This window comes from Mustela nigripes, chromosome X, assembly GCF_022355385.1.
Source record: "Mustela nigripes isolate SB6536 chromosome X, MUSNIG.SB6536, whole genome shotgun sequence".
NCBI lineage: Eukaryota > Metazoa > Chordata > Mammalia > Carnivora > Mustelidae > Mustela > Mustela nigripes.
In genome coordinates, this window is record NC_081575.1 from 40,467,402 (window position 1) to 40,493,929 (window position 26,528).

The following is a 26,528-nucleotide window of genomic DNA, read 5'->3' on the forward strand; positions in this document are numbered from 1 at the left end:
GAAGCTGTAGTCTATAGGGGTAACTGACTTTGGTGTTTTGTCCCTGCAGCCTTTCTCCATTTTCCCCCTTTCCTTCTGCAGCAATACTGCCCGTGCTTCTGACTGTGTGTCTATATTTTGTCTAAAGATACAACCCAAAAGGCAGATCTTACTAATTGACAGCATCCTTTTAAGATATTAATTTTTCTTTGACTGCATTTGGTTTTACAAAAAATGATTATTACTGAGGATTCCTTGCCCAGCCTAGAAGCCATCTTGAACTATTCAATTTTCAACAGTGAAAATGACCTGCTTTCCCAGTTTGATGCCATCCCAGGCAAAAAAGGCACTCGTGTACTCATTTGGAACATCCGCAGGTATAGTATCTCAAGGATGATAGATTCAAGTAAGCAGAAGTAGTACGATGAAGGACATTTTCAGAAATCTCTTAAGAAAAGCAGAGTGGATAAATTTGATACGTATTTGTGTCTCATTTCATAGCTTTCCTTAATTTCCTTGGAACCACAGCTCCTGTTTGAGAAAGTGGTTCTTACTGGTAAAATGTGGAGCTTGAAAAAATAGAGACATGTGTATCCTGAGGCTGTTGCCACAAATAATCAAAACAGTTTGACATTATTCTAAGATCTTCAGAATCCATTATGAATATCTTATATTCATGGAGATAAGATAATGATAGTTATTTTACGTATTTGACAATGGAGATGAAGTATGAGAAAAACAAATTAGAATAACAAAGCACAACAACATGATCTTTAAAATAAGAACTTCTTAGTTGTGCTTTCAGAGTAGCTAGATTAGAAGTGTGAAAATCTTTGAAGCACATAAATTTGCACTATAATGAGGCTGGCTTCACATCATACGTTTAGAACTAATAAAACCATCTAGAAATACTCTAGGATATGTCGTCATTTGTTTAATCTTCTGTCAAGTGGAATACCTTTAACAGTGTCCACAAAAATCTAGAGATCTTTTATATAAAAGAGAAGATAACAGTATCTTTAGTAGAACAGGGTATCAGATATATTCATTCTTTTTCTCCTTGGGTGAAGTATTTTGCCTCATTTCTTAACTGGGTAAAATGATATAAAAACTTTGCTGGTTTATACAGAGTACTTTGAGTTAAAAAGAAGAACCTAAGGAGGTTTTTTTGTTTTTTGTTTTACACATTGGTAATTTAGATCCTTCTGTGTCCTACTGGGAAAAATCTCAAGTAATGTAATTTATATTATAAAGGATCATTTTCCTGTGGTGTTTTCAGTGACTCAGGCATATTAGGCAGAATTTTTTCTTTGTACATTGTTTTGAAGTTATATGGTATTAGGTGTTATGTGAATAAAAGTTTTCATGGTCAAATAACAGAGGAAACTGGCTTAAACAAAATTTACCTTGTTACTTTATTGCAGGACTTCTCAAAGGCTTTCATATGCTAATGTTATTTCAATCTGCATTGAAAATGTTTAAGAGAGCAATATAGAATGTGGTATTTCCCAGTTTCAAAAAAAATAATTTCTCCAGACCCCTTTTCCTTGAATGGTGAATGGTGAGGAACAGGGAGGACAGGAAACCACCTCAGAGTATGTGAGAGTGGAGTGAGGTAGCAAGAATCTGGAATATCCTGGAAATTTCAGAATATACTATTATAGTGAGGTGGGCTTCATATAGACCATAATGGCTCTGGTCCAGCCCTGGAGCTACATTTTCAACACCACAGCTCTGAGCCTTTGGAGCCTGGAGTGTATGTGTGGGCGGGGGGGCTGGGGGTGTGCTATCGATAGAGCTTGAGGTGGCCCTGAGGGCCAGGAATTATTTCTCAATTTTATTCAGTCATACAACCCTTATTACTTGTTTCTTATTTAAGAGTATTTGGGGGAACTATGATTCCATGGAACAAACTTGGGGAACTGATATATATGTTTTCTCTATAGCCCATCATTTGTTTTGCGTTTTTCCCAGGAACAGAGATGGGTCTTGCCTTCTTACCCTGACAGTTGTTAGTGATCTAATGCGGAGTCTTGGAGTGGATCAGAGCTAAGTGGCCCAAAAAGACGATGAGAAGAAGAAAGACCCTTATGAAAGGAATATGAGTACTTTTATAGTTAAATGATAATTCAAAAATGATATTCCAGAGGACTAGCAGATACATGCTATTTCTATAGCAACCTTTTTTTCCCCTCTAAGAAATAGGATTAGATCTGGGGAATCTTGATATTTCATTAGTCCTTATACCATTGCTGAAATCAGAAGAGGTTTTGTTTCATTCCTCTATTTATTCAGTTGGAGAAGATGCTGCTGAATGACCTACCCAGCAATACCCAGAAGTTGGGACCTATTTTCAGATCCCACTGTGAGGGTAGCTGACATCCATTTATCGGATCAGATATTTCCACCTTCCCCTTTTTTTCTCCTTTTCTTCTGTACTGGCATCACTACTTCTATGAAACGTAGTCAATTTGTTTAGACTGGGAATACCTCTAAATATTGTGTGATCTTCAAACCAAGTAATTTTTAGTTCCTTTGCACTGATAGTCAGGGAAAGAAATAGGTGTCTGAGTTTTGGCTCATATTGTTTCTTTTCTCTTGGGTTCCTAGTGCATTTTTGTCCTTTGGAGCCAGTATTTGTTAGATTGGTACTTGTCTCTTTTACCCAGAAATAAAGATGGAAAGTCTGAGTTGGACTTTGATACAGATCAATATGACATCCTGGTATCAGACTTTGGCACAGAAGAAAAAGAGACTGGTGGTGTTACTTGTGAGCTGCCAGAAACAGAGTATTCTTTACGGGTGAGTAAGAGTGATTTTTCTTCAACAATGAGAGGTAAGATGTCTTGTACTATGAAAATATTGTAGAACAAGGTCTCACTTTAGTTAGATAAAGATGACAAACTTTTAGCCCTCTGCTAGGATTCCTTTTCACTGTCTCTGCTAGAGCTGATGTAGTCACTAGCATTTTCATGCAGTAGTTGACATAACAAGGTATAGAAACTAAGCGAGATCTTTGCCTGGAATAGATCTCAGTCACTAATAGTGTTTTATGAGAATGTCAATAGAACTGACAATGTCATATAATAATTTTCCCTTCACTGTTTCATAGGCATTTTGTGGCATTCTGTATATGAAGCCACGAATGAAAATTTTTCTACGTCAAAAGAAGGTGACTACCCAGATGATTGCCAAGAGCCTGGCCAATGTAGGATATGATTTATATAAACCTACCTTCACAGTATCCTTACAACTACATGAAGCTGACCTCCTCATTCCAGGATTAGATTTCTAAGTTGGCATAGGGAAACAAAAAACTTTCTTTTTTCCAATTGAAAAATGTGTGTTATAATATAAACCCTATTACAGTATGTTCTATTTTTTTTTTTTTTTTTTTTTTTTTTTTTTTAGAGAGAGAGAGAACAGGGAGGAGGGGCAGAGGGAGAGGGAAAAAAGAGAACCTTAAGCAGGCTCCACATGGAACCCAACATGGGGCTCCATGTCACGATCCTGAGATCATGACCTGAAGTGAAATCAAGAGCTGGATGCTTAACTGACTAAGCCAACCAGGCGTCCCTACTGTATATTCTTTGAGAAGGTATTTCTTTCTTGTTGTTGAAAATATTTCTCAAAGGCAGTTGATGTATCAGTTTCATCAGAAATCACTTGGAAATTGTTAGAATCATACAGCATCCTGAAATTTTGGAGCTTCTGTTTCAGTAGATTCTGAAATCTCTTTTTTTAATAGGACATATTTATTTTTAAATTGTCATCTAATTCTAATGAATAGCCAGGTTTGAGAACCTCTGCAATAAGGAATGATCCACGCTGTTTGGTTTGTACTGGAATTTTGTTACATATTACATTGATTGAAATAAGCAAATATGGACTAGAACTTGCTAATCTTTTGGGCATGGTATGATTGTTGTTGTAACAAGTCCAGACTTACATTGATGGAAGTTAGGAGTAGAAATCAAAGGTTGATTTTCTAAGGCGAGGTAAACCTTCATCAGGTTTGACATGGATTTCCTGGTACTTGTCATAATGGCAGCCACTCAAAGGAGTAATTACTGATTTTCACTTCTATCTCCATTGCAGTGAGAATGGATTTTAGATGCTTGAGAAAAATCTTAAGTTGTACTATGGAAGTGAGGTCCCTCTCTGTTGATGGCTTTGGGGGCAAAATAATGTCTTTTTGAAAGGGGGGGAACTCCTAAGTGGTTGTGAAAAGCTGCTTTTATACTTTATTTTCTAGTAATTAAGCACAGCTCCTGGCCCAAGAAACATGTTCACACTCGATTTGCTTTATCAAAGGCATTATCTAGTTTGCTTTGTCCTTCTTCCTCGACCAAAAATGAGAAATTGTTGTTCCCTTTTTAAAAAGCTGTGTAAGTCCTTACTCCTAGGTCAATTGATTTTCTCCTGTTTTGGGAACACATAAATTCTCTACTACAAAAGTCCATGTTAACAAATCCAGAGCTAGCTTTGTTACATGTGTAGGTAAATTAGTTGTAATATCACTGTATGTAGGCTAGGATCTGAGTGTCCTAGGTTTCACAGAGCTGGTTTTAAAGAAGTGCTTTCTAACTGCTGTTTCAGGGGATACCACACTTCTGCCTCCAGCTTTTTTCTTTTGTGGGTTTCTATCAGAGCAACTCCTATGCATTGTTCAAAAACAAAATTCTCCTGAGTAAATTTGAAGATCTAATTGGCTTTATTAAGTGATTAGTGATTAGGGCAGTATCCCATCTAGCAATTAAGAGATGTTCCCAGAAGCTGTACAAAATGAAAGGTATTTATAGAGTGGGACAAAAAGTTGGTAGCAAAAGAAAAGAACGGATTCTTTTAGGCCAGGCTGGCTTCTTTTTGTGGGAGAAGGGACAGCAGGTTTTTTATCGTGTACATAGTGCTGATCAGGAAATTTCCTATTGACTATTGAAAGGTCATACTCCTGGGATTGGTTGGAACCATAACTAAGTCTTGGTTTATCTTGGGCTGGGAGTGGGGGGTGCCAGATGATTCCGATTTGGGGTTGTTTTTGTTTTCTTCTTTATTCTTTAAAGATTTATTTGTTTGAGAGAGAGAGAGATGCACACATGGAGGGTGGGGGAGAGAAGGAGAGAGAGAATCTCAAGCAAACCCCCTGCTGAGCAGGAATTCCCCAAGCACGCTCAGTCTCATAACGCTCGAGATTCATAGCTGGGCTGAAATCACAAGTCAGAGGCTTAACAGACTGAGCCCCCCAGGCACCCCATTTTTTTTCAACAGCAGTGCATTTGATACATACTTCAAACCTCCTTCCTATAAGACTAGTTACCTTCCCCTACTAGAATTTGGGTTAAACAAATTCACTATAGGTATGAGTGAAATGAAATTCCTGATAAAATTTCCCCCAAGGTCACTAAGGGATGAGATCACTGATGTTGACTTACTTATTCCTCAGTTATCAAAGTCCTCTTTTGTCTTCTTGTCCTCTTTCCTTATACTAATTTGGGGTAGGGAACCTCCTGCCCCAATGTGCTCCCACCATGATTTAGGATTTTAAAAGCCTGCAACAGAAGAATTTGTCATATCTCTAAAAATGTTGATTTTATGGTATAGAGTTTTGGTTTGTTTTGGGGAGTTTGTCCTGCTTTTTCATTGGAATAGGGTCTTATCTGAAGTTTGATTGGAACTTCTGGAGCCCAGAACATATTTTCTGAGCCAAACATTACTGTGTTATGTACCCACTTGTATGATGCCTTTGTATCATACCTGACACATTTGTTACATGGATTTGATGCAAGTAGCTTATTATGTAGAGGGGACAATGGAGATCATTTTTTGAGTCAGTAACAAATAATTTTTAACTCATTTGGATGTGAAGATTTCTTTATATTTGTTTTAATGAAAATTTCAGTTTCTCTGTCTCCCCCTTTGTCTTTCTCCCTCTCTTACCTTGCTTTTTAAATCAAATAGGACTTGCTAAAAACACATTATATTCATTTTTTACATATCATAATTCGCTCTATTTCATCTATCCAAGCTTGTTCACTTCTTCTCATGAGACATATTGCAACAGGACGATTCATTGTCCTTTTAACTCTAAAACTGATTTTTGTTCTTGGTGCTTTTGCTTTCATTGTGTTTTGTATGATTAGCAGGGCTTACCTTATTGCTTATACAGTTGATTCTTGAACAGTGCGGGGGCAGGGGTAGTTAGGGCACCTACCTCCTACACGGTCGAAATCTGGTATAACTTTTGACTCCCCAAAATCTTAACTACTGATAGCCTACTGGTGGTTGGAGGCCTTAACTGATACCATAGACAGTTGACATACATTTTGTATGATTCTAAATACTGCATTCTTAGAATAATAACTTTTTATTATTTTATTTGGTACTTCTGGGCTACACAGTTTGTGAGTCTTTAAAAGTTGTCACAAATCTCTAAAAACTTTTCTGATGTATTTATTGAAAAACATCCATGTGCAGGTAGATCTGTGCAGTTCAAACCCATGCTGTTCAAGCATCAACTGGAATTGTGTGGATTTGAGTTGTACTAGTTATGACTCTTGTCTTATGCAACAGCAAACTGAGCAACTTAGCAAAGGTTAAGGAATGTTTTGTGATTGTTAATGAATTTCAAACCACTGATGGTATTTTGATGTATTTTCCTACACTCTTTTCTATGCATGTATTTATATATACATATTTTTAGATAATGATCATTGCTATGTTCTGAACATTTCCTAATGGTCCCAAATATTTTTCAAGGACACAATTTTAAGAGGTAGATAATAGACCATCTGACTATACCAATATTTTTTTAGTCATTCCCTCATTGTCAGACATTTGAATTATTTGTTTTTCTGTCATAACTAATTGATAAATCTCTAACTCATTAACCTTTATGGACTTTCCTGACTGTTTCTCTAGGATAAATTCCTGGAAAGAGAATTACTTGGTCACAGATTAAGAATATTTTTTAAACTACTCTACATATTTTTTAATGTCCCATAGAAAGGTCATACCGATTTCTGTCCCATGGTATTGGATGATTTTTGTTATAGCATAGTACAGAAGGTTCTCTGTTAAATCCCCTGGCATTTGTCTCCTTAATGATTTTCTTCTCAGAATAAGCAGGTGAAAATAACTTTTGGGTTCTCTTGCAAGAATAATAACCAGTTTGGAATGATGATGTATCATAACAACCGACTCATAAAGTCTTTTGAGAAGGTGGGATGCCAGGTGAAGGTGAGTAGTTAATGTTTCTTTGCCATAAAAAGCTGAAAAGAGGAGGAAGAGGATTTAAAATTTGCAAACGGAATAGACTCATGAATGGCTTTTACTCCCATCTTAATGATAGTTGTTAAATCTGATCCTGGAACTCTGTGTTACTAGTGAGCTGTGTTTTGTTGAAAAGCGGTTTCTACTTCTCATTCTTCACAGATGTTGATCAATCCAGGAGCTTTACTCAGTGCGTTTTCTAGGTAGCCATAGAGAAGAGATAGTATTAGAACACCAGCAACTTTGCAGTGTGTATCAGTTTATTAGTGTTTAAGGTAGCTCTTTCTAATTATTGGGAGACTGTAAAGCATAGAAGAAGCATAAAATTTAGTTGTTAATGACCAGGTTTCGAGTTCTGACTTTTCCATGTAGAAGCTGTGTAACTTTCACTTCATTGTTTAATTTCTCTGAGGATCCCTTTCCTTCCCTGTAAAATAGAAAAAACAGTAATAATTGTTCCTGCTTTGCCTATACTACAGCTTACAGGGTTGAGAGACTTAAATAGGATAAAGTATGTGAAAATACTTTAAAAACTGAACTGTGTAAATATCATCATCTTTAATGTTTTATTGGCAATTTAAAGTAGTAATGTCCACAAGTATCCTATTCATTCCTGTTTTACAGGTAAGATTTCTAAAGCATGAAGAATGATAAAACACTTTGTATTACACAGTAGGACAAAGTTAAAGACGACTCAGGACAGCTAGTTTACAGCCTGTGCTGCTTTTCCTTGTTCTATCATATGTGCAACTCATATTTGTATGCCAGTCTCATTACACCCTGACTTTGTAAATCCAAAAATCTCTTGTATCAGCTTCCCATTAAAAACCACTGCAAGTCAGACTCCTTTTAGTAACTGTTCGGTAACCTATGTATATAAAAATTACTTCTTTTAATAGAGTGTCATGTTCCCGCAGCATCCTTAAAATCGTTTTTCACGTGAAGTTTGGTTTCCATTCCCTAGAACAGTAGTACGTGGCCTTGATTTTGTTTTGTTTTGTTTTGTTCTGTTTTTTTAGCATTGTCATTCTTTGTTCAAAGAAATCTTATGGCCATCCCATAATATAAAACGGATGAAGGTAGAAATAGTGTGTATTAAGTAGAGATGGCAATTAATCCCTGGAAAATCCTAGAGATTCTATGGATCATAGTTTGAAAATCTTTGCCTTAGAATTGGTCAAAGGTGCCAGTTCAGTCTAATACTTGCAGTTTGTTGAAGTACATTCTGAGTATTTCTCTAGATGTTGCTGTACTTTCCTTGCCTTTGAAAGTTATGTAACCTTTCTATTACTGCCTAAAATAAAAAGGAAATGTCTCCAGACCATCAACAGTAATGTAAGTGTTGAAATTAATATTTTTTTCGAAGCCAACTCATGGAGAAGGTGTGGGAGTAATTGGAGTCATCGAGTGCAATTTCTTAAAACCCGCCTACAACAAACAAGACTTTGAGTACACCAAAGAGTACCGGTGAGTCACTCCCAGCCTGACATGTTTCTGATAGTTTCTTCAGATAAAATTCTCTTCTATTCTCTGAAACTTCTAAAATCATCTCTAAAAGCCAGCAAGATGAGTTAACTAAGAACTCCTTCAAATCTCTCTTCCAAGATTAGAGATAAAATGATTTGACTTTTCAATTAAAACTTACTGATACCTGATAGAGAGCGCCCACTAGAGATAAACCTTACCTTTAAAAAGTACAGAGAGAATATGGGAGTCATTTCCTAAAATACTTGTAGTGAAACAAAGAGTTGGGATTGATCTTAATGAAAAGGGATGAAAGGATCTGCAGGTATCGAATATGTTGGGGGGAAAAAAGCCGCAGTTTGAAATTTGTTCCAAAGAGTTTCTTGAAGCCAGTGAACAGATTGAGAGGAAAGCAGCGGGAAAGATATGTGTTTTCATAGACGCATCTAGATTTCATAGGTGAGACGAGAAAAGAATCAGAAAGGAACTTGATGTTGAGGCTGAAGCAGCAAGGATATTTTTAGAAGACAAAAAAAGGAATCAATAAAGCCAGGATAAAATAGTTTATTGTAAAACTTTTCAGGAGGGATGGGTCATTCATTCCTTTTTCATCAAGTATGAGATATCTCCAATGTGCTAGGTACTAGGGACAGAAGAATGAAAGGTAAGAATCCTTGATGTCTGTGAACAAATGGCATGAGATATATGCAAATAAGAAACTCACATACCTATAAAATAATTGCTTCAATGGAGGATACATGCAAAATGGGAAGAGCCTTTAAATACACCTAAAGGAGTCATTCATCACAAAGCAGATCCTATTTGAGCTTAAACTTGAGGGAGAAATTGGAGTTGGCTAGGTGGACAAATAGGGCAGGGACATTCTAAGGACCAGGAAGAATAGGCATGAAGGGGCAAGTGATGTTCTGGGAATAAGGAGAGAGAAGGTATGAGGACATTTGGTGCTGCTCTCCTTGAAGGCTCAGTAGCAAATTTTAGAGTGGGGGGAAAGTATTTCCCCAAATCTCTTTTGGCATACACACACACAAAAAAAAACTGTAACAAAATTAGTTAACTCTTCTGCTCCAATTTGTCAGAAACCATAGGAATTTTAGGTTTAGTGCTTGAAAAAGAGACAGCTGTTTGGATGGCAACCCTAAATTAATTCAGGGCAATTGGTTCTTGATCTCTAGGGCTACTCAGTGGGTATGGTAACTGCCTGCCCTCCATATAAGTAAAATGGCCTTTTGAATGTGAGTCTGGTCCAGAACAGAGATCTTTGAGTAGAACTTGACTCTTGAGGGTGAAAGTTTAGAAATGACGTCAGTTTGACAAGTCTCAGAGCTAAGTCATTCTATTTCTCTTGAGTGAAAGGAACAGTGACTTTCTATTGATTAACCAAATAGTTAAGACTTGTGACATCCAAATATTAGATACTAAACATCACTTAACATTCTTTTATATCCTCTCTGTCACACACCCCCATCTACTTTTGAAATTTTAGAGATATTAAACCTTGGCTTGTGATGTTTCATTTTAGCACGATGAGCTTGAGGTGGTTGCAGGGCATTCAAACAGAGATAGTCTATAGACAGTAGGTTTATTTGACTATAAACATCTAGGATTTTTGCCTCAAGTAGCTTAATATCTGCTACACATTTTATTAAAAACAGTAAACTAGTATACTATGCTATATACAGTCTTTTGAGGATAATAAATTTGCATTACTTTTATTCCAGTTCTGGCATCATGATTCTTTTTTACTGTATTTTATGTAAAAGAAAAGATGTTTAGTTAAAAAAAAAATTAGGGAACTTTGAGAAGGGGATTAGAGAAAGCTGTCTGCTATCAGAAATTCATCCTGAGTATTATAGATATTAAAACTGCAAATGCATGACATTTGAGGATATTTGAATAGAGACTAGCTCTGTGATAATACTAAAGAATCATTATAAATAAAAAAACCTGCAAATGCTAAAAGAGATACCAGCCATCACAGTGCTGGAATGTCTACAAATAAATCAACTGTAATATCACTCTTAATAGTTGTGGATATCAGATTTCAGTTGCAACTACCAGGGCTCAAACTGACAACATTTTTAGAATGAATTTCAGCTTAAGAAATAAATGAACACCACTGAGCACCTCCCCGGTGCATGGCACAGTGGCTGGGCTTTGTGGAATTTTCCAGAGAAATTCAAGACATGGTTGCTGTCTTTGAGGAGCTTACAGTCAATTTATAATGATGAATTGTCGGGGATGGGAGGTTGGGTGAGCCTGGTGGTGGGTATTGTGAAGGGCACGAATTGCATGAAGCACTGGGTGTGGTGCATAAACAATAAATTCTGGAACACTGAAAAGAAATTAAAAAAATAAAAATTTTAAAAAGTGCATAAACAATAAATCCTGGAACACTGAAAAGAAATTTAAAAAATAAAAATTAAGAAAAATGAGTTGTCACATACATAAAACAATTTGGAGAGCAATAAAATGGCCGTGTCATCAGCCAAAACCTTATATGGTATGGGAAAAAAATGCCCTGATAGAGCAGATAGGGAAGGTTTTAGGTGGAAGGTGTGATTTGAGATTTGTCTGAAAAGATATAGGACTTAGAAACAGGAGGAAGGGAATTCCAGGATGGGGCTACAGCATGATCTAAAGTAATGACAGGAACTTAGAATGCTGAGAGTATAGGGAGTGGGGCTAAGAGGAGACAGCTAGAGGGAAGGAAAATATAGTCTACTAGATAGAGCAGAGCCGTCTTCCTAGAGCAGGAGTTGACATCCTTTTCCTGTGAAGGGCCAGGAAATAAGTATTTGAGGGTTTGTGGGCCATATGGTCTCTGTCACAACTGCTCAGTTCTGCTGTCCTATAAAAGCAGCGCTAGACAAGAAGTAAAGGAATGAACTGTGTCCAGTACAGTGTTTTGGTTTTATTTTTGTTTTTTTTACAAAAGCAGGCAATGGCCTGAATTTGGCCTACAGGCTGTACGCTGAGCCCTGTCCTAGAGCCACAGTTCCCAAACAGCATGTCAAGCTGCACTTAAAGAAGTCACAGAGGATTCATAGGATATTTGAAAATTTTGAGGGAACTACAGTGATACTTGACTTCTGCCTATAAATCCTAGAAGTTGTTTCCTCTTTCTGCTAGAATAAATCACTACTCACTTCGCTGCTTAAGACAATGCTCATTTATTGTCTTCGAGTTCTGTAGTTTAGAAGTCCAATGCAAATCTCACTAGGCTAAACTTAAGGTGTTAGCAGGGCTGCATTCCTTCCTGGGGACTCAAGGGGAGAATCCATTCCCTTGCCATTTCCAACTTCGAGAGGGCTGGCATTCCTTGGCCTGTACGTGGCCCTCTTCCTGCATCTTCAGAGCCATCAGTGGTGGGTGGAGTCCCTCTCACATCACATCTCTCCGATGACTTGCTTCTATCTGTCATCACATCTGCTCCTCTGCTTCTGACTCTTCCCCTTCACTCTTCTCCTTTTAAGGCCCCTTGTGATTACACTGGATAATTCAGGATAATCTCCCTCTTTTAAGGTCAACTGGTAAGTAAGTAACCTTAATTCCATCTGCAACCTTAATTCCCCTTTGCCAGGTAACCTGATACAGTCACAGGTTCCCAGGACTAGGACATAGGCGTCTTTGGAGGACCATCATTCCACTTACCACAGCCTGCTCCCTGGCCTCCAAAGATCCACTTATACCTCACCTGCAGAATATATTTGCCCCATCCCAACATCCCCAAACTCTCAACTGTTACAGTGACTCAAGTCTAAACCCTCATCTTAATGTCAGCACCTCACAATCCCCAAATCTCATCATCTAAATCAGATATGGGTCTGATGCATCCTGTGGCAAAATTCCTCTCCCTCTGCAGCTGTGTCCTTTATTTGTTTTTGTATTTCCCTCTAAAATATAATGGTGATACAGGCATAGGATACCAGTTACAGATATTCCAGCTCAAATGGAGGAAAATGGAAGGAAAGCGGAGCCACAGGTCTCAAACCACTTCAAAGTCCAGCCAAACTAATTCCATTGGATTTCAAGTCCTGTGACAAATCTAGGGCTTGCATCTTCATCCTGCAGACCTCATGCTCTACCCTCTGGGCTCATGGCTGCACCCTTGGAGTCCTCTTAACTTTTTCAGGAAAGGGAGCATGTCTGTGCAGCTCAGGAGCCTCATCAGCCTGTTTCCTGACTCTAGAGTTTTGGAGGTCCACCAGCCTTCTTTCAGTGTTATACTCTCTCCATCCCTTCAGTCCAGTGGGGCAGTGTGAGTGCCAGTATGCCAACCTCAATTCCCTTGTGGGTCTCCCACGTATGTTGTGGATATTCGTTCAGTCAGACTAGAAGCTCTTGACGGGTCTTTCCTAGATCATCCTATTTCTATTCTTGGCTTCTGCTGAGATGGCTGTGAAGATCTGAGTCACATTTTTAAGCTTTTCAAAGAGCTTTTTGTGTGACTGAATACACTGACCTTTTGATCCAAGATATTAGCAAAAGGTTTTCTAGGCACAGCCTTGGCTTTTTCTCTAGAGCAGGCTTTCCTGACAGTGAATGTCTCAATTTTAGCATCTTCTTCAGTCTGGATAGGCTGAGGATTTCCAAAATCATGAAGTCCTGGTTCCTTTTTGTCCAATAGTTCTCTCTCAATATATTTGTTTTCTCCCCACCTTTTTATGTAAGCAGCAAGAAGACACTAGGCCACACTTCCAACACTTTGCTTGGAAATCTCCTCAGCTAAATGTCCAGTGTCACCATTTACAAGTCCTGCTTTCCACAGAACTGTTGGACACAGTTCTGCTGAGCTCTCTGCTGCGATGTAACAAGGATCACGTTCCCTCAAATTTCTCAGTAGCATGTTCCTCATTTCCTCCTGGGCCTTCAGCAGCAGCACCTATCTTATCATCCGTGATTCTGCTAACGGTCGGTTCCCAGTGATGAAGGTATTCTGAGGAAATTTGCATTTTCTCCACCACACCCCTCCTTCCTTATGAGCCCTCACCAGGGGGATGGCTGTTTAACATCCATATTTCTACTAACCATCTGCTCAATCTAGAATCTAGGTTCTATAGTCTCGGCCATTTCAGTCTGGGTCCTCAAATTCTTCCAGCCTCTGCCTACCGCTCAGATCTAAAGCTGCTTCCACATTTGTGGGTATTTGTTACAGCACCACCCCATTGCCAGATAACAAAATCTGTTGCATTCCTTTTGATTATATCATATCTTTGCAAGTCTGGGTGTTCAGCGGTTGTTGTGATAAAAAGTAATATAGGCAAGTCAACATTGAAGAAAAAGTGAGGGAAGCCGTGTCGTTTCATTCCAAGGTTTGAGCAGTGGTACACTGCCCAACAGGCATGCACACATATCCATCCCAGTAGTAATTGTGGCTGTTTAAGAATGAAATAAAAATTTCCTTTTCAATTTATATGTATTATTTTTTCAAATCGATATTAAATTGTTTGGACCTAACTGTTTAGTAACTGGAACTGGTACATATTGCTTTTGACCTGAGGATGCCGTGAAAAACTTGAGACACAAAGGGTGCCACGAACTGAGAAGGTTTGAGAACTTCTGTCTTACAGGACTGTTGGGTAGAGTAGCTGATACCGTAGACAGTGAGACTCCATTGTGTATTCTTGAATGGTGGAATGACTTGAAACCCTTCTATCTTAAGGATATACTATGTTATAACTATATACTGCTTTATGGTTTTTAAGGTGCTTTACATGAATTACGTCAGCTGATAAATCAGGAAACAGGGCCCAGGATGGATTGAAGGAAGGATTAAAGGCTCTTGGAGTAACATAGGTCTGAGATGAATGTCTGAAATAAGAGTAGCTGTGAAGAAAAGTATAGGACAGATGTGAAGAAAAGTTCAAGTGATTTTGGTGACGTACTATGTAAGACATATAAAGGAGAGGGCAGAGTCCAAGATCATTGCAAGGACTCAAATTGAGTACACTGAGACATTGGCAGGATCATTGATAGAGTAATGACTCTACTTTGGGAAAAGGAACAGTCTTGTGGAGTGACGATGGTGGAAACTAGACCATAGCGGGTTAAGACAGGAGAATGAAGAGGGGCTAGTGGGTGTAGGCCACATATACCAGGATTGGAGAAGTAAAAGGATGGAGATGAATAGAACTGTAGAGTCAAGCCAGGGTTTTTTGAGAAGAAAAGGGATTTTAGAATACATGGTAACAGTATCTTGGTTGAGATGGCGGTTACGTGACTGTATACGTTTGTCGAAACTGTTAGAACTACACATTTAACAAGATTATTTTTACTCTGTGTAAATTTTACCTGAATACATGAGAACAGACTTTTATTTTTCTTTTTGGTAAAAGTATAATTCGCATACTATAAATGTCACCATTATTAAGTGAACACTATAGTGGTTTTAGTATATTCATAACCTGTGCAGTCATCACCACCATTGAACTCCAGAACATTTCTACCATCCCAAAAAGTGACCTCTTGTCCATTAGCAGTCACCCCAGTCCCTGGCAGTCACATAATCTTTTCCCTTTTTTCCTCCAGTTTTTTTTTTTAATTGTGGAAAAATACATGTACCATAAAATTTACCATCCTAACCATTTTTAAGTGTATTGTTAAGTGGCATTAAGAACATTCACACTGTGGAGCACCTGGGTGGCTCAGTGGTTAAGCCTCTGTCTTCAGCTCAGGTCATGATCTCAGGGTCCTAGGATCGAGCCCCACATCGGGATCTCTGCTCAGCGGGGAGCCTGCTTCCTCCTCTCCCTCTCTACCTGCTTCTCTGCCTACTTGTGATCTCTGTCTATCAAATAAATAAATAAAATGTTTTAAAAAAAGAACATTCACACTGTTTTACAACCATCACCACCATCCAGCCCCAGAACTGTTGTCATCTTGTAAAATGGAAACTCTGTGCCTATTAAACAGTAAGTCCCATTCCACTTCCCTCAGCCCCAAGCAGCCCCCGTTCTCCTTTCTGTCTCTATGATTTTGACTACTCTGACTACCTCATTTAAGTGAAATCATATAGTAATTTGTCTTTTTGAGACTGGCTTCCTTTAACATAATGTCCTCAAGCTTCATGCCTGTTGTAGCATGTGTCAGAATTTCCTCTTTTTAAGGATGTATAATGGCCTAGTGTCTGTGTGTGTGTCTGTGTGTATATCTATACGTGTACAAACATGCACACACACAATACATTTTGTTTATCCATTCATCCATTGGCAGACACTTAGGTTGTTTTCCACATTCTAGCCCTTTGTGACTTATAGTCTGTTTCATTGGACATTAGTATAGCCACCATTTTCTCTTTTGGTTAGTATTTACACGGAACATCCTTTCACTTTCAATCTATTTGTGTCTTTTTTAATCTGAAGTTCATCTCCTGTGGGCAGCATATATTGACATCATGTCTTTTTTTGTGTTTGTTTTTTGACCCATTCCACCACTCTCTGTTTTTGATTGGAGAGTTTAACCATTTACATTTAAAGCACTTAGGGATAAGGAAGGACTTCTTGCATTTTGCTCTGTTTTCTGTATGGCTTAGAAGATTTTCTTTTTGTCCTTCATTTCCTGTATTACTGTCTTATTTTGTATTGTTTATTTGTTTTGTAGTGAAAATTTATTCCTCATTTCTTTTTGTGTACATTTTATAGCTGTTCTCTTTGTGGCAACCATGGGATTACATGATCTGTGATCAGGAGCAGCAAATAGCTATCAGAGTCCATATCCCCAATATTTGGAGGGCAGTCTGTTTTTGCCTATCCTGGATCCTGCAGGTTGCTCCTAAAATGTGTGCACAGCTGCCTGCCATGGGTCTGTGGATGGGAGATGGTAGCTATTCCTGTTCTGAGAGCTGAAATTTGCCCATGTACTGTTCAAGGCTTCTCCCAAAAGTTGCAAGCCATCAGTAGACTCTAGAGTTCCAAATAGTTCAGGCAGTTCTGCTAGTGCAGTGGCTGTCTAGGTGGGGGGATAGATTCCTGGTGCTTCCTACTCCATCATCTTTCCAGAATCCCATCTAATCTCCTTTTAAAAATAGTTTTAAGAGGCACCTGGGTGGCTCAGTCAGTTAAGTGTCTGCCTTCAGATCAGGTCATGATCCCTGGATCCTGCGACCGAGACCCGCGTCAGGCTCACTGTTCAGTGGGGAGCCTGCTTCTCCCTCTGCTGCTTCTTCCTCTGCCTCCTGCTCCTTCTGCTTATGCATGCATGCATTCCCTCTCTCTCTCTCTGACAAATAAATAAAATCTTTTAAAAAATAGTTTTAAAATAGCATTGTAAGAGAAAACAAGGAATAATTCTTCATCTGTGACTTGAAGGAAAGATACAGACAGAGAAGTGTGAGTTTTTAGTAGCTTGGAGGGGAGTAAGTGTTTATAGGGGAGCTCACAAATGATTACTCTTCTCTGTGTAGTCAGAATCTAACTTAAGGGCACCTGGGTGGCTCAGTGGGTTAAGCCGCTGCCTTTGGCTCAGGTCATGATCTCAGGGTCCTGGGATCGAGTCCCTCATTGGGCTCTCTGCTCAGCAGGGAGCCTGCTTCCCTCTCTCTCTCTCTGCCTGCCTCTCTGTCTACTGTGATCTCTCTCTGTCAAATAAATAAATAAAATCTTTAAAAAAAATTTAAAAAAAGAATTTAACAATATTAGTAAGGTGGAAGTAAGGAAGAATACCTCTTAAGGAGAGAAGAGGTCTATAATACCTTTGGGAATGATGCATGGAGTCCAGAGATTTTTTTAAAAAAATACTATATTTGTAGTATTTCAGGTGTGTACAGCTCTACAGTTAGGTGTAACACTAGGTTATAGAATTAAATATAGAGCAGCCATTTTAAATTGGCAGTTTTTAAAAGTAAAATTCAGGTTTTGACTTATACACATAACATCGTTTGACCCTAGGTTTACTGTTGTTCATTGGGGAGGAGGGATAAAGGAGAAAGAGCCAGAGCCAGAGCTGGGGTCCAGCCTCCACTAACAAATGCTCAGTGGAGGGTTGAAGGGGGCTTTGTTGTCCATTGGTGCCCTAACTTCTGTGATCAACATTTGAGTGAAGAGCTATATACACATTTCTAAGTTAGGATTGGATTGATTTGTAATAAGTAGGGTGCAGTATTTGATATGTGATCCTCTAACTTTCAACTGGGTCCTAAATTGTTTACCTGGAGTTATCGGACCGTTGGAGCAGCTCCCCATCAACTTATCAGTATGGCTCTGTCCTCGCTCTGCAATTTAGTCTTCCATCATTGTCAATAATGTCAGCTCTCCCACCTCATGATTCTCAAAACCCTGAATATCTGGAGAACACAGTACTTTTTAGGACTTGTGGCCATTTTACCTTTGCAACCAACGTGACCACTCAACATGATGACTGTCATTTTATACATGTAATTTGCAAAGGCCGTGGATTCCCATCCTAGTTTCTGGAAGTATAGTTGTTCAGACTTAGACTGAATAGTCTACATTGTCAGCTTCTCTTAAATGGGAGCATCTCAAAGATCATGAAATTGTTTGACAGATCCTCAGCATTGATGTCCTTCTACTTGCTTTTTCTTTCAGCTTGACAATAAATGCCCTTGCCCAGAAGCTCAATTCTTATTGGAAGGAAAAGACATCCCAAGAGAATTTTGAGACCTCAGCCATCACCAGGCCAATATCGTGAGTAGTAAATACGAATATAAAAAGTATTAGGGGTGATGTCGATAGAGCGAGTGGAAGGGACAAGGGTAAGATGGTGCTTTTCACATATGCAACTTTAATGAACTAATAATAGGAAACCACAGGTACTAATTCCATCATTCTCTAGACCTCTTCATTCTGGTTGAACACATGTGTGGTTCGGCTCATTAATGTGAAGAGTTTAGGACTGTGAGTTTATCCTACAGGCAGTGTGATATAGTGGAAGATGAAGCCATTTAAATGAGACACTTGTGGGTTGAAAATCTGGATCTAGTTCTTAATGGTTTGGTGAGTTTGGGTAAGTAAGTCACACTTCACCTCCCTGAGAATATGAAATTAGGTAGCATAACATTTTTAGCATAGTACCTGGCATATAGTACGTGTTCAGAAGTGTTAGCAAACTTCCTTTCTCTTTAATCTTAGGGAACATTGTTGGGCCTGTACCAAGGAATTTGAGAGTAGAAGTAAAGAACCCAGCATACCAGAAAAAGGTAGAATTTATTGAATCAAAGATAGGGAGTTACAGAACTTTGGATCAGGATGACATGCCTCAGTGAGCCAGCATGGGAGCATAAAACAGAGGATAGAATGTGTAACAACACGTACGTAATCAGTTACACCACCATCATGACAAAGATTAGAGTGTTAGAAGTTCATTTTGGGGATTGTCACCTGTGGGGGGTTTTTTAAATGGAAGTTATCAGGTAAATGAATGATACAGAATTTCCTTCTGAAGGCAACATGATCGGCTATTGTGTAAATCACTGTCTTATTCTGAAGATCTCTGCTCATGTCCTAACTCTGTGGTTTTCAAAGAAATGCCAACCTAGACAAGATGCCTTTTTTTTTTTTTGCCTTTCACATAAGTGGTGATTAATGCAATGAAGCAGATGTTCATATATTGCTGGAGTGTGTGTGTATGTGTTACACAACTTTTCTGGAGGCAGAATCGTAATAATTACTATTATTTATTGAGTACTTATATGCCAGGCCCTGGTCTAAGTTCTTTACATGTAGTTTCATTTATTTGGTCATTACAACAACCCTATGAGGGAGACAGAATCATACTTTTACCTGTTTACTAATGCAGACACTGGTACACTGAGAGCTTAAATAACTTGCTCAAGATGAAACAAGTAGAAAGTGGTAGATACAAGGCTCAAATATAGGCAGTCAGCCCCCCAAACCCAAGTTTTTAGCCATGACACTCTTCTGGAAGGATGCAGTGAGGGAAATATGGTCTAACCCCTTTAACTACCCATTTATTGCAAGCACAAACTAAATGCCTCTCCTGTCTGCCTGGGTGGAAGGATCTACCATGGTTTGATATAACCTGAGGCAAGGAGTTGCTGTCTCTAATGCTTGCCTCCAAGGCAGTAATATTGACGTGCTTCTGCAAGCAGCTCTTCTGTGCACCTCCATGTAAAACCAAAGTTAATAGGACCTTTCCTCTGCCCACCACTCCTGCTAGAAGTGCTTTTTGCAAAAACAGTGGCTGTGTGGAAATATATGGACACCAGAGGTCAGGCCTGAGCTTAGAGCTCAGAGGTTACAAGGCTGGGGCAGCCTGGAACCAGGAGATAGGAAGCTGTATATCCAGAAATGTGTATGAACTCTCTTCGTTAAAACAGAGTTTTAAACAAGAAGAGGACATTGTCTTTGAGTTGTAGAAATAAGAGTGTCTTTTCTTTTTTATATCTTTATGTATTTTCCAGTTTTTCTATCATCTTGTATTTTTTTTTAAAGATTTTATTTATTTATTTGACAGAGAGAAATCACAAGTACACTGAGAGGCAGGCAGAGAGAGAAGGAAGCAGGCTCCCTGCTGAGCAGAGAGCCCGATGCGGGACTCGATCCCAGGACCCTGAGATCATGACCTGAGCCGAAGGCAGCGGCTTAACCCACTGAGCCACCCAGGTGCCCTCATCTTGTATTTTTATAGCTAGAAAAAAAGCATCATTGGGACGCCTGGGTGGCTCAGTTGGTTGGACGACTGCCTTTGGCTCAGGTCATGATCCCGGAGTCCCGGGATCGAGTCCCATATCAGGCTCCCAGCTCCACGGGGAGTCTGCTTCGCTCTCTGACCTTCTCCTCGCTCATGCTCTCTCTCACTGTCTCTCTCTCAAATAAATAAATAAAATCTTTAAAAAAAAAAAAAAGAAAGAAAAAAAGCATCATTTAAAAACATAAGGAAGGGGCACCTGGGTGGCTCATTTGGTTAAGCATCTGACTCTCAATTTCAGCTCAGGTCATGAGCTCAGGGTTGTGAGATCGAGCCCCACATAAGGCTCTGTGCTGGGCATGGAACCTGCTTAAGAGTCTCTCCCTCTGCCTCTGCCCCTTCCCCTCCCTACCACCTCCTGCTTGCACGTGTGCTACGCGCTCTCTCTCTTAAAAAAAAAAAAAAAGATAAGGAGAACATTGAACTAAGACATAAAAGAACCGTATCACTTTGTTGAAATGGCTATTAGAAGAATGGTATAAATGTAATATACACACATCTTGCTCTAGGCTAACATTTACATGTTTCTCAAATCAGCCCTTGATGCCCCTCTGCCCTCTTTCTGCTTCTTTTCTCCAGTCATTTCCCTCTAGTCTGCTTTACATTCCTTGGATGCTGACTGCTCCTATACACAGACCACCTCCTTTCACAGAGAAACACATTCACAATGCGATATAGTTCACTGGGTTAAGCTTCCTGGCAGGGATGGGAGTGGCTTTGTGTACAACTCTGGAAGGATATTACCTTAATTCAACCAGTTGTTGGACTGGAGCTACCATATCTAGTTAGGAAATTTAATCACATTTATAGGATGTTTTTAAGATGAATGTTGGGAATACCAACCTAATAAAGTTTTGACTGAGGTATAAACAAAGACTTTTGAACAGAAAAAAGAGAGGACTAGGGAGTCTGTAGGGAAATGGGGGAGATTTTGTGATGATGTTTCTTCTGTGACTCCTACAAATGCACTTTAAGCCTGTTGCACAGCTGGATAGAAGCAAATAAAATGATTTCTGTGGGTTTTGGTTCTTGGTAATATTGTTAAATATATATATTTAACATATTATATATATATATATTTAACATATAATATATATATTTATATATTGATGTGTATATAGATTTTTTCCTAATAATTTTAGAGTTAAAATTATCATCTTGTTTGTTTAAAACAAGTGATTCTGGATAAATATTATTTACTTCCAAAAATAATGGTAGCTTACCTTCTTAATACTTGTTATAATTTTTCATCTCCATATCTGATATAGTTCTATTATTATTTTATTTGTGAAGTTCAAGATGCATATTTTTTAAAGATTTTATTTATTTAACACAGAGAGAGAAAGAGATCACAAGCAGGCAGAGAGAGGGCGAGGAGCAGGCTCCCTGCTGAGCAGAGAGCCCAATATGGGGCTCTGTCCCAGGACCCTGAGATCATGACCTGAGCTGAAGGCAGAGGCTTAACCCTCTGAGCCTCCCAGCTGCCCCCAAGATGCATATTTTAGACACCCTGACCATAACATAACAGTTCTAACGCATTTCCTATATAAAATTTTGTTCTTTCACTTTTGGGGTGTGACTTTCTAACGTAAGGGCACAGATCTAGGATATATGCAGTCATATTTCTGTTTTCCTTCTTTCAGGAAGATTCCTGACCAGACATGGGTACAGTGTGACGAGTGTCTTAAATGGAGGAAGCTTCCTGGCAAGGTTGATCCGTCTACATTACCTGCAAGATGGTTTTGTTACTATAATTCCCATCCAAAGTACAGGTAAGGTTGGGACTCAGTACTGTGTTAGGGAACATTCCTGATTTGTCTCTATATTCTAAAACACTTTTTAAAAAAGTTTTTCTGAGTATAGTTGACCTATAACGTTACATTGGTTTCAGATGTCTGACACAAGCATAGTAATTCAACAAGTCTATCCATTCTGCTGTCACGAGTGTGGCTCCCATTTGTCCCCATATAGCACTATGTCAGGATCAGTGACCATATTCCCCTTGCTGTAGCTTTCATTCCCAGGACTTACTCCATAACCGGAACCCCACTCCCTTACGTTCATTTTGCCCACTTAAAACACTTGATCTCAAGTCTACACTCTGCAGCCTGGCATCCGAGCCCCTTGCTAACTGATCCCACCTTACCTATCCAGCCTTAGTTTTCACTGTAGCTTAACACAAATTGTATGCTTTCGCTAGGCCTGTGGCACCAGTGTTCCCTGCACACGCCATACTTGTTCCCTCCTCCATGACTTGAGAGTGTCATTCTCCTTGCTTACTGTGTTTCTGCATTCCATCTGCCTGTCGAAATCTTATCCATCTGGGAAGCTAAAGTATTCTTGTGTGGTACTTCTCCTGTTGACAATAGTTTACAGTGATTTTATGCTGGCTTCCTGTGGTGTTTAATTCTTGACATTTGTTCACATACTGTTTTGTATTCTTTAGATAGTGTTCATATGTATATACTTTGGCTCTCCAAATGATTGTAAACTACTTGAGAACAAGGGCTTTACACTTCAGGTGGAGTTGATGATTTTCTTCATATGCTTCCCTTCCGCTGCCTAAATCTATCATGATACCTGTTGTGCATTTAATGCCGTCTGTGCACATGTCCCTTGCAGCATCTAACATCTGGATACTGCCTGGCATATCCGTGAGCATTCCTTTCGGTTTAACAGATACTCCGATTTGACTCAGTAGTCACACAGGTTTAAAATAATAGTACGGTTTGCTTCACTTCAGCTCTGACTTTCTTAATATTGTTTTCCCCCTGTGGGATAAATGCTGATAGTAAAAAAGGTACTAAAACACGGTATGCATTTTAGGAAAAGTGTTCAAAATGGAGGAAATTAAGTAAGTGAGGTCTAGGTGTGTGATGAGTAAGCATTCCCCCATCATCTGCAGATGTACCTAAGCCCCTCTCCCTGGACAGTAACCAGGATGGTAGGACTAGAACATGGGACTAAGTGCTCAGGAGTCTCATTTTTGAAGCCTGGATCTTCTGTCAGTTTACACTTTAGTTCAGGAGACATAGCCTTCTAAGAAATACCTCCTTATAAAATGGGTATAACATAGGGTTTCCAGTCATTACGGATTTCTGTTTATTTGTTCTAGGATTGCTTTAGATCACTGAATACATTTTCTAGTACTCCTTTTAGTGTTTACTCCTAAGATTCTCTTCTTGTGCTCTACATATAACAGATGTATTTCCATTTATAGAATCCTCTTTTTGCTCTAGTCTCCACTATTTTGCTTTTACAATGTAAGCTCCTAATCCCTTATTGCTTCCCTCTGTCATCACCTCTGATTTTCTTCTTCAGGTATCATCACTTAGTTTAGGGAGTCTCATGCTTCTAGACTGCACCTTGGGAATTACTTTCTTCATAAACATGAGGCGTATGACCCAGGTTCTGGTCTCAGCAATCATCTCTGTGTGTGGAACCTCAGGCAGGTCTCTCTCATCCTTGAAATCCATTGTGTAAAAATAGAGATTATGCTTCTTGCCATGCCCCATCATAGGAATTTTGTAGCTGTCAAGTACTTTGTATGTCCTGGGGGAAAGGTACATATGCACCAAAAATTAGATGATGGTATGCCTTGAAGTAAGAATTGCTACATGTTGGACATCTAGGTGCCCTCAGTCGGTAAAGCATCTGCATTTGGCTCAGGTCATGATCCCAGGGTCTTGGGATTGAGTCCTGCATCTGGCTTCCTGCTCAGCAGGGAGTCTGCTTCTCCCTCTGCCTGTGCCCCCCTCCCTGGTTTGTGCTCGTGCTCATATGCACTCTCTCTCCCTCTCACTTTTTCTCAAATAAACAAAATCTTTTAAAACAACAACGAAAAAGAATTGATGCATGGTAACATGGCACACAGGTTTTGTAATGTGGGTGGAATCTGAACTCTGTAGTGCCAAAGGGTTGTGAACCTCTATGACCTGCCTCATTATAGCTGTAAGGAAAGCAAAGGGTAAAACCAAAGGGCACATTTTGTTTCCCAAAGATGATTTCTTCTCTGCACTGCAGGAGATGCTCTGTTCCAGAGGAACAAGAACTCATCGATGAAGACCTGTACTTGAACAAAGCTAAAAAACAGTTGAGTATACCTAAGGTTTTAGATCATACAGTAGAGGGGACTTGACCCTTCCTAGCAGGACAGGGGGAGTTTTAAGAAGAGAGAGGACCTATCTTTCTTTTTTGGCTTTGAATGATTTCCCTCTCACTTCTGTTCTCCTAATTCTTTCTTCCTTCTAATCATCTCCTGAGTGTCTAACACATGATTGTCTTCTGTCTCTCACCTTCCTTTCCCCCTCTCTCTCTTTTGATGGGGCATTGGACCTCTCTCTTCAGTGGCAGAGTTTAGGAAGGCACCCTCAGTTACTCAACTCAGAAGGAACCTTATAACCTAAATCTACAATTGGTAATCCATTTCAGATGAAGAAATTTCATGAGTGAACTAAATAACACTTTTATCTTCTCCTAGGGATCAAGTGGTTGAGAAGAAGAAGCTGCTGGTGGACAGTGAGAACAACCAGGTGAGAGACAGTCCGCCATCTTTGTTTTCTCACAGAAAATTTTCCCCAACAGAGGACATAGGTTGAAGAAAGCAGCAGTCTTGAAAGCTGCGTAGAAATAACAAACCATTTCTTCTGGTGATCTTTTTTTCCATTGGATCTTTTGATTTTGCCTTGATCTGCTGTTACTGATGTTCAGATCACCAAAAATAGAAGAGCCAAATCTTTTATTTCTCAGATTTGGATTTCATACTGATTCTGGACAGTGTGAATGTCACGTTCAGTGTCCCAGAATATTCAAGGCTGTGTTCCATCCTCATACAGGCTGCTCCTATTGAGTGTCTAGTTTTTCCTCAATCTCCTTTCTTCCAGGATTCAAGGGTGATTCCTTCCTCCTTCCTCTTGGGAAGAAGGGGTGGTTCTCTCTGCCCCTCCCCTATCCCTGCTTTCAGGCTGGCTGGCTTTATAAAGACTCTGCTGTTTTGAATTTTCAGGAGCACTGTCTCTCGGACATGGTTGCCCAGCTCCGGACGCTGAAGGGTGCAATAAGGTTGGCCGTCCTCTCAGGGACACTCCTTTCCTGACAGCCACCATAGCACCCAAGTCTCTTCCCCACCCAACCTTGCCTTTCTGCATGATCTTCCTCTTGACCCTCTTTCCCAGAGATATCTGCTAGTAGCATGTTAGATTCTCCTTCTCCCCTCCCAATCAGGGTAGGTCAGACTGGTGAGGATAGAGGCAATTCGATACTAATCTTCTGACATCCTACTGAGACCCAGGCATATGAATAACCAGGTTTCATACCCTAATGTCTTGGCTTAATCATCTGATCTAGAGATTGGGAGATGTCCTGGGACCGCCCTGTCCTCATTCAGTTTACCTCCCCTTTATATTCCTCTACCTTCATCGTTTCTACTCTCTTCCTCAGCTGGCTCTCCCACGAGATCTTAGATGCATGTCTCTGTGTGTGTGCACTGGGAATATGCGTTCGTCTCTTGCATGCATTTCTCCAAAACCAGCCCTGACATTTGCTGCGATGCTTACTCCCTCCACCCCTGCCCGCATCACAGATCTCAGAGGAGTGACCCCCCAGCCCTCAACTGGGTCACAGGAGAGAATTAGATGGTGATTCGGGGGCCTGGGTGTGTGTTGTGGGTGGGGTGAATCTAGGAGCCAATAAGTGAGTTGGGGAGGTCTGTTGGTGTCCAGCCGATAAGGTTATAACTGAACTAGGTTCAGTGGTCTAGTGTACGTTACTGCGCGCTTTTTGTTTCGTGTAGGAAACCAGTTTCTTTTTATTTGGCCAAGTGTTTTCTCCTAGCATCAGAAGGATTTGACTCATCCTTTTGATATTTTATTGAAATTGGGATTTTTATGAATCACTTCTTTCTTTGCTCTAGGTATTTGCCAATCCGCTGAAGATCCCTGCTAGTCGAGATATGGATGACTTGAACAATAAGACAATTGAATATGAGGGAAAGGATAGTCCTAGCCGGCCTCCATCTGTTGGAGAAGAAAGCAAGACACCCTCTCTTCAGCTTAAGCCTCTGGATTCCAGTGTTTTTCAGCTTTCCAGGTGGGTAGAGAATATAGTCTGCCTTCAGTAGTAAGCCTCGGGGT

The 26,528-nt window shown here is 39.6% G+C and overlaps 1 protein-coding gene across 4 annotated transcripts in view; it reads left to right on the forward strand.

The window, feature by feature from the left end:
• MORC4 (MORC family CW-type zinc finger 4) overlaps window positions 1-26,528 on the forward strand; it is a 53,264-nt gene that overhangs the window by 12,783 nt on the left and 13,953 nt on the right. For all 4 annotated transcript variants that reach the window (XM_059385017.1, XM_059385019.1, XM_059385016.1 and 1 more), the window contains 10 exons: window positions 209-356; window positions 2,649-2,781; window positions 3,092-3,220; window positions 7,096-7,215; window positions 8,615-8,715; window positions 18,276-18,374; window positions 22,041-22,169; window positions 24,421-24,489; window positions 24,878-24,929; window positions 26,309-26,484. In XM_059385017.1, coding sequence (XP_059241000.1) covers window positions 209-356; window positions 2,649-2,781; window positions 3,092-3,220; window positions 7,096-7,215; window positions 8,615-8,715; window positions 18,276-18,374; window positions 22,041-22,169; window positions 24,421-24,489; window positions 24,878-24,929; window positions 26,309-26,484 — 1,156 coding nt within the window. The remainder of the gene's footprint in view (window positions 1-208; window positions 357-2,648; window positions 2,782-3,091; window positions 3,221-7,095; window positions 7,216-8,614; window positions 8,716-18,275; window positions 18,375-22,040; window positions 22,170-24,420; window positions 24,490-24,877; window positions 24,930-26,308; window positions 26,485-26,528) is intronic.